At 31.3% G+C, this 9727-nt stretch overlaps 1 protein-coding gene across 1 annotated transcript; it reads left to right on the forward strand.

Annotated features, from left to right (window-relative positions):
• Window positions 1–217: 217 nt before the first annotated feature.
• Window positions 218–1048, forward strand: LOC145049881 (uncharacterized). The gene is made up of 4 exons (XM_078998224.1): window positions 218–241; window positions 325–468; window positions 579–734; window positions 875–1048. Exons 1-4 carry the CDS (start codon window positions 218–220, stop codon window positions 1046–1048), a joined length of 498 nt encoding a protein of 165 aa, XP_078854350.1.
• Window positions 1049–9727: the final 8679 nt, after the last annotated feature.

Raw genomic sequence — 9727 nt, forward strand, 5'->3', positions numbered from 1 at the left:
TCATGTAGTATATTCATTATAGCATCTATTATAACAAAGAGATAGATACAAAATATAAACTAAAATTCAAAATAAAGGGAAGTGATTTGTACACAATATTTTTTTCTCATTCTCTTCCGTTTCTAGTCCGAATAAATTAATGACAATCATATTGAAAACTTTCGTAGGGTGGTTTATATAACGTACTAAATCAATACATCTACAACAATTAAATCATATGGCGAATTTTAAAACTGATCATGTTTGTTTTTTTTCTTTATAGTTTTGTATATTAATACGTTGGAACAATTTTCAAACTAACCATGTATGTATTTTATTTGTCAGGTGTTTAGCACTCGTGAAAATTTTAAGGAGTGGGTTGACCATGTTTCACGAACTCTTGGATATGTGGTCATTACAAAGAAATCAAAAGCTAAAACAAGTGGAGGCTATGTTTCAAAAATCATTTTAGCTTGTAATCAGAGTGGTGTCTATAGAGGCACAAATACATCTGGTAGAAATACGAGGACAAAAAAATAAATTCTCCCTTTGAATTGGTCGGAAATTATTATAAGACTTATGATTTTTGGATCTTGAAGGTTAAAAATGGTGAACATAATCATGACCCTGTAATGTATATGGAGGGTCATGAATTTGCAAAACAACTGACAGAAGATGAGGTGGAAGATATGACTGATAATGATGTCCCTCCACACAATATTCTTTCGACCTTGAAGAGTCAAAATGAACATAATGTAAATACCATAGACACCATTTATAGGTCACGAGAAAAATATAGATCACAAATGCATGCACGTCGAAGCAAAATGCAAGTTATGAGTTTCAAACATATGACACGAGCAATGAGTTGGAAAACTTGTTTTTTGTTCATCAGACATCATTGAATATATTGAATGCATTTCCACAAGTGTTAATGATGGATGCCACATATAAGACAAACAAGTATAACATGCCTCTTCTTGAAATTGTTGGTGTCACTTCAACAAACAACACATTTTCCATAGCTTTCGTGTATATGGATAAAGAGAAAGAGGAAAATTATACTTAGGCATTAAATTGTCTTAGCACCACATTTCGTTAATATGATGGGACATATGTGATCGTCACAGATAGAGAGTTAGCCTTACTAAATGCATGTGCAAATGTATTCCCTGCATCCAATCGCTTACTTTGTAAATGACACATATTTGAATGTATAAAGAAACATTGCAAACCAACTTTAAAGTCTAAGGGTATTTGGGGATCATATAAGAAAGTATGAGCGAATCTAATTTAGTCATCAACAAGGAGATCATATTTAGAAAACTATGCTCTACTTCAATCATTATTGGAAGACTATCTAGGTATTATTACTCTTCAATTATATATATATATATATATATATATATATATATATATATATATATATATATGAATTATTACTCTTCTTTATGAAGTATTACTCCTTACTTTATGAATTATTATGCATCGATTCAACGACAAAAATCATTAGAATAACTATGCTCAACTTCCTCATCGATTATTGCATATTAAAATTTTGAATTATTAGAATAATTACAGTTTATATCATTATGAATAATTACACTTTATATCATTATGAGTTATTACATATTTCCTTATCGATTATTTTTTTATTTTTCAGTTCTTTTCAATTATCTCAATCAAACTTGGTTGGATAAATACAAGGAAATGTTTGTATCATTATGAATAAACAAAGTTTTACACTTAGGCAACCACATGAATAATAGAGTCGAGAGTCAACTTGCTAGATTTAAAAATTACTTGGATTCAAATCACTCCAAGTTGCACAGATTTTTTGAGTATATTGACAAGACAGTTAAATCACAATACACAACCATAAAATGAAGCCTTGAAAAAAGCAGAATCCAAGTAAAACATTTCCACACCATATACATTTTCAAATGCTTATGATGTAAAGTTTCACAACATGCTTTACAAAAACTGTTCCAAGAATTAGATCGACCAAAATTTTAAAATATAATCGAGGCCAAATGTGGGCGTAACCTACGTAGTACTTATGCCCACGAAATTTTATTTTATTACAATACAGGACGACAATACCCTTGGAGTCAATTGATTTTTGTTGAGGATACTTGAAGTAGAGAAAGTCGTTCTGGTCACCCAAAAAGATGAATCGACTTTTGATGATGAAGCGGACCTTTTAAAGAAAAGCTACAATAAACAGTCAAACAATGTGAAGGCTAATTATCTTCAAAAAATTATGAATATACGGAAGGCATCACCTACTATAGCTTCTCAGCCTGCTGTTCGTACAAATACTCGTGGACGTCCACGAGCGAGTACAAAACCATCACAAGCAAAACCTCCGGTTCTGCCAAGTCAAGATCCTCGTAGACATAGTTCTTTTTACGTATGCACCAGATTATTTGGGGTCTAATATGATTGATTTAAACCAAAAACCGGAACCAGGGAGGCACAGTTCATATTCGTTTGGAGAATCTTCAATGTTCGACCAGGAACCAACGTATCAAAGATCATACTTCGACCATGCACTTATTGATGATATTTCAAGTGAATTTCAATAATATGTGTCAAACATACAAAATGTGGAAGGAGATGGACATTGTGGATTTCGTGCAGTAGCTATTGCTCTTGGTTATAGTGAAGACTATTGGCATCAAATTCGCAAGGACTTATACAGAGAGTTATTGATGCACATTGATGATTATAGAGTGGATTTTGCAAATGATATAAATATCATTAGTGAAGCATTGAATTTTTATGGAACACCCGTGATTTGAAAATATTGGATGATTATGCCTGACGTTGGTATTCTAATTGCTAGTGGTATTCTAATTGCTAATAAGTATGGTGTTATTGTTCATTTCTTAAGCAAGCTCAAATCTTCAACATCTTTCCCACTTTGGAGTGGTCCACAAGATTTTCCAAGTCATCCAATTATAAATATCGCCCTCCTTAATGGTGTTTATTATGTTAAGGTTAATTTACAAGAGGGTTGTCCAATGGCTAATGTTTCTTGGATATGCAATATGCACAAATCAGCACGCTCTACTGGATGGCAAACATTTTATCACGCTCGATTGAATGTTTACGTTGGACCATATAGACCATGCAATAATCGTCATCCTGAAAGCATATCAGATAATTAGTAAAATGTAAAGTTTTAATTTGTTTAATAATAACATATGCTTACCTTGTATCATGTTAATCGAATGTAATAATTTAATGTTTTTTAATGTTTAATGTTTAATTTGTTTAATAATAACAATGTATGTTTAATAATAACGTTGTAGTGACACTCTTTAAAAATTTAGGGGTAAAATTTTAAATTCATAATTTGGTTTTAATGTTTGTAACTTTTTTAAGCGTAAAATTACACAAAAAAATCAATATTTTAATTTGTTTAATATTATGTAATAGGAACAAAAACAACAAAAAAAGACCAAAAAATGTAATTAAACAAAATCGTTTTTTTAATTTAATAAAAAATAGCATCCAAACAATTCAAAAGGAAAAAGAAAAAAACAAGATTTTTATTTGTTTAATATTATGTAATAATAAAAAGCAACAAAAATATAAAAAAAAAAAAAAAAAAAAAAAAAAAAAAAAACAAAGAAACAAAAAAACAAAAAAAAACAAAAACAAAAAGACAAAAATAAAAGGAAAAGACAAAAATTGGATAGATTAGGAAATCAAGAGGGTACATAGAAAAGGGTTGTGTTATAAGTACTCATCCCCTCACAATAAGGGGATACAGAAAACACTATTCCCCTCACATGGAGAGGGTACACACATTGCACATACGTATAGCAATTACGATAGAAAAATTCACTTAAAAGATTAGTGAGCGGATTGCTTAAGGCTAATGCTATAAGTACACCCCCCCCCCCCCCATCTTCTACCCCTCTGATTTGATTTTTTGTCTTTTGTTGTTTTTTTCCATATTTTATTTTTTGTTATTTTTAATTATTTATTATTATTATTATTATAAATTCCGATAACCATATAAAACTCGGATGGCATTAAAAATTTTGACAACATTATAAAATTCGAACGACTATATAAACGGAACAAAAGCAAAGTTTGTCTTTATTTATCACGAATATGAATTAATTCAGTATTACATTTCTGTTGTGTGTTATGCAGATTAAAGACATTTAGTTGAGCAATTGTATACTCATGTTGCCGAATATTCTGATTTGTATGTACGGAGAAGTCTACACAAAACATCAGACATTGGATATGCTCCTTGTAATAAACCATTACATAATGGTTAGGGTGAATTGTAATTTATCAGTAGACAATAACGGTATCGATTTGTTTCTAAAATAAAGACAAACTTTGCTTTTATTCCATTTTATGTAGCCTTTTGAATTTTATAGTATTGTCCGGATTTTAAAATGTCATCCGAATTTAAAATGTTATCCGAATTTTATATAGTTATCGAAATTTATAATAATAATAATAATAATAATAATAATAACAACAACAACAATAACAACTAGATAAGAAACCCGCTTTGCGGGGTTTGGATTTGCTAAAATTGAATTGGCTGCCTGCAATCCTCAAATGACCTGCAATCCTCAAATGAGATGTCACTAATAAAAAATGAAGGGCTGTAAAATAGAATAAAAAAACGAAATAAGACACAAAATTTCCAACATTGATACCGTTTTTCATCATAGAAATTTAAAATGTTGTCCGGATTTTATATAGTTATCGAAATTTATAATAATAATAATAATAATAATAATAATAATAATAATAATAATAATAACAAGATAAGAAACCCCGCTTTGCGGGGTTTGGATTTGCTAACAGTGAAGAAAACCGATGGAATGTAGGCTTATCACATATTATTGCTATTTATTTGTTCCTTCCTAAAAATGTCATTTACACAAACAGATACTTCGTTGATAATAATCACAGAAGTGCATGCAACTTGGATCGAATTGGATGCCTGCAATCCTCAAATGAGATGTCACTAACAAAAAATGAAGGGTTGTAAAATAGAATAAACAAATGAAATAAGACACAAAATTTCCAACATTCATACCATTTTTCATCATAAAAATTAATGAAAGTCAAAAAGAATTATGCACTATTAGAACAAAAAAATTAAAGTAAACATTTTTTTAGTATTTTCATGGGACTAAATCAAAATAAACTCCTTTTGAGGTAAGGGATTCGACCCCAGGAAGCATGAAATTTAATTTCTATTCACATTGGCTCTGACATTAGCAAGCCTTATCTAATGAAATTTTTTGTAGGGTTTTTCAAAAAAGGAAGAAGATATAAAAAATGGTTCATCTAGCACCTTTTTGTGCATCATCAAAACAGCAAGTTATTAAGCCTTTTTCCCTTATTCATACTACCATTTATTATTTTCAATCTCAACGTCAAATCCAAAGCTTTATACAGAAAAGCAAAGAAATAATAGTCAACATGATGGAATGTCAAAGGCTCTTCTTCCACGTCTGCCTTCTCTATTCATGGTCAGATGTTTCCTTGTTTCCTTGTTTCCTTGTTTGCTGCTACATTGCACCATTTCCCCTTATTTAATTTCATTAAATGACAAGAATTCTTCTACTTGCACACTAAAAAATGATTATTAGATAAAAACTATGACAAAATGAGGAATTGACAATGGCTATATGGAAATGGGACAAAAGAATATAAATAAAATTTAAATTAGTGCATTTACAACCTAAACATGGGAAATGCACGAAATGGCTATGTACTTACGTTATTAGTAAAGAAAAAAGTAGGTGTAAACTCAAAGTACATTGATATTTGGTGTAATTTGTACCTAAATATGAAAAAATGCAGTAAATAACAATGTACTATGGTTTTTAGTAAAAAAATCAAATAAATAGAAAAAACAAAAACGAAATGATGTAAATTCAAAGTATAATGATATTTAGTGTTTTTACAATATAAATATGAAAAAATGCAGAAAATAAAAGAATACTTTGTTTTTTTAGTAAAGAAATCAAAATAAAATTTAAAAAAAAAAAAAAAAAAAAAAAATAGGTGTAAATTAGAAATGCGTTCATATTTGGTGCAATTGGCACCTAAGTATGAAAAAAAAATGCATTACATAGCAATGTGCTATGACTTTTGGTAAAAAAAAATTGCAAAAAACAAAAACGAAAGGTGTAAATTCAAAGTACAGTGATATCAAAATTCATGGTCATTTTAAAAATTTTATTTACGTTTATTTGAAAATCTAAGTATTCGTTTTAAAGAATAAAATGGCAGAATTTGTTCCAAGAAAAATATGATAAACACATTATCAAAGCATTACCGAAGAAATGTATTTTATTCATTTTAAAACATTGGGATGTTATTGTCAATACAGAAACATAAGTGTCACACCCCAAAACCGAGAACGGCGGAAACATTCTGGGGCGGAGGACGTCATGTAATGTATCACAACAATGTAAAGTAGTAAACAAGCAACAACATCATCCATTGCATTAATAGTATAATTTTAAATACAAGTGTGTTCTTTCATAGTATAAAACAACATAATGAATATTCAAAATAAAAGACGAGTCTTGACAACTCCGTCTTCACAAAACCTGGTCGTCGTACCTGTCTATTTGTGACCTGAGAATACAAGTTATTTTGAAAGCGAGTATCAGCAATAAAGCTGGTGAATTCATAAGTATTTTAATGTGTCTTTGATTTGTAAAACCATAAGGAAAAGACTTGTAAATGTTTGAAGAAAAGTTTGTATAAGTATGAAAACCCTAGAAAAACCCATATTTCCTACTAGTATAAAAAGTAGTCTTCTACCAAGACCCAAATGAAAGTAAGTAAATAGTCTTCTAACGAGACTTGCTGAAAATAAGTAAGTAGTCTTCTCACGAAACCCGCTGTAAGTAAGTAGTCTTCTCACAAGACGTGTTGTAAGTAAGTAGTCTTCTCACGAGACTCGTTGTAAGTAAGTAAGTAGTCTTCTCACGAGACCCGTTGAAAGTAAGTAATAATGTGATTGATAGTCCCCATACTAAAAGTTCTCCTTAGAAGAGATTCTGGGAAACTAAAGGTGACTTCCGCAACGAATTGCTAGGTCGAAATCCACATTTATGTTACATAAGCCTATATATGAACGTATACCTTTGCTACCCAAAAGTACTAACTGACTGAGTAGGACCTTTATATCTACATATGTATACATAATATATAAGTAAGATTTAGACGACCTTCGGACAACTAACCGATACCTTAAGTACACATCCCAACGAGGAAAAGGAAACAAGACGAGTTAGTAGTCCTAAGTCCTTTAAACATTACTTATATAACTATACATATATAGGCATGCAATTAACAATATAAAAGTATAAAAGAAGTTTTGGTATAATCTTTGAAAATTTTAATAAATAAAAGTTCATGACTTGATGTCAATTTATAAAACGATTTGAAAGTAGTTGGTTTGATAAGACAGTTTTAAGTATAAGAAAAACCTTTGTTTGAAACACAATTGTAACAAAGTTTGAAAGGAAACATATAATATGTAAGACGGTTTGATAAAGAGTTTTAACATGTAAAAACGTTTGAGAAAGTCATTTGAAGTAACATATTTGGTAAAACCGCTAAAAGTGTAGTAAATCCATTTGTATGCTAGTTATTAATTACATGTGATTGACATAATAACTAGCATGATTCAACTTGTATTCCCCCCATAAAAACATTTATAAACATTTAAAATATTTAAAAGGTTAATTAAGTGGTATGAACTCACTTGTTGTGAGTGGATTGAACGGAAGTGTTGGACAAGGTGCTAGGTGAAGTGAACACACACAATGGTCCTAGTTAACATATAATGAAACACATATGTATCTAATTAGTCATTTTACAACCAATTAACCAAGTTAAGACATCCTAGGACATGGAAACACTTTGATTCAAGTGCTATAGGTATCAAAGGGTTGTATGACATAGCATTGGAGTTTATGGCCCAAGGACCACTCCTTATGGAGTTTACGGCCCATGACCATTTCCCCATGAGTTTATGGCTGTAAGCTCATGGTACTAAGTGCCATTTGGTGTTTTGAGGTCTTATAAGTCATGATTTAGCATCCAATGATCAAGTCCAAGCCTTAGGAAAGCATTAGGGGCACAATAAGACTACTTTATAGAGTTTACGGCCTAAGGACCATATCCTTATGTGTTTACAGCCGTAAACTCTTATGGGGACTTTTTTTGATTGTCGGTTAAGGTCTTAAACACTTCTAGGAAGGATCAAGGTTAGTATCCAAGGCTTAGGAAGGGACTAGGGTCCATTTAACCACCTTAAGAAGGGTTTACGGCCCAAGAACATCCTTGGCCATAAACTCCTTTGTTATTATGATTCTTGATGATTTTCAAGTGTTATCAAGTTCATATTAAGCACACAAGATTCTAGGGCAAGTGTACTTACAAGATAGAAGCTTGATTGGGTGTTTAAGGTCTAAGAACACTAGTGTGTGTTCTTGGTGTTCTTGGTGTTCTTGGTGTTTTTAAGAACACTTGAAGATCTAGTTGAAAAGCAAGAATGAATGGATGAAATGATGTATAACTACTAGATGTTAGGTTATAACAACAAATCAAGTCGAGAAACACTTACGTTTTCGGGAGATCGGGTAAAGAACGGGATGCTAGTTGAGAGAGAATGGGGAGTAAACTTGAAGGAGGAAGTGAGAAGTGAAGAGTTTGGGGAGTAAACTCATGCCTAATGCATGAGTTCACGGCCACATGGGAGTTTACGGCCCAAACTCTAAAACTTTGGCCGTGAACTCCTTATTAGGGTGTTAATGGTGGGTTTGCTACTCCAAGACCCGATACGGTACTTCCTTTCATTCGTTCGCTTGAAGAATAAATGCTAAAAACACTCAAACAGACTTTAAACTGGCTAACAATTATTAGAAATGTAATTGACTTTTAATTGAAGTGTTTGACTTTAGGGTTTGTACGTATGGAAATTCTGAGTTGTCACAATAAGCATAATCAGACTTTACATTCGTTTACACTAGTGATTTAAATCTCCTTTAATCTCTTAGTGTATTGCAACTTCGCATCAATACATGTGATTCAAATGAACTGAGTGGGTCAGGTTGGTAAACCTGGTGAGTACATAGGGTTTTCAATCCCACAATGTTATATTATATATATATATATATATATATATATATATATATATGTTTTAGAACATCATAACATATACAATTTCACCTCCTATAAGCAATTTTACCCCACCTTGTCGATTCTCACAGCGACTCGGTCTATACTCTCGGATCAATATTTATCCACTTACATGATCCATACTTTCGGATCTAAAACTAACCTCTTTACCTGATCCATACTCCTGTACCTAAAACTAACCTCTTTACCTGATCCATACTCCCGGATCTAAAACTAACGTCTGATCCATACTCCCGGATCGGGTATGTATGATCCATACTCTCGGATCAATAATTATGCCCACTGCATACTCTCGGACTAGGGACAATTGACTATGTCTAATCCATGCTCTCAGATTAATGGGAAATAACTATTTCCTCTCCATACTCTCGGACCAAGGACAAATTACTAATTCTAATCCTTGCTCTCAGATTAATGACAATCTTTAAAGTTCGATTCTCCATTTATATCTCACTTGTACTAATAAAGAGATACTACTCAATATTCCTCTTAATTAATTCAGGTTTACTCGGTATCCTAAATTATCATATATTAT

The sequence above is a fragment of the Lactuca serriola genome, chromosome 5 (genome assembly GCF_051521515.1).
Source record: "Lactuca serriola cultivar US96UC23 chromosome 5, Lser_US96UC23_V15, whole genome shotgun sequence".
NCBI classification, from domain to species: domain Eukaryota; kingdom Viridiplantae; phylum Streptophyta; class Magnoliopsida; order Asterales; family Asteraceae; genus Lactuca; species Lactuca serriola.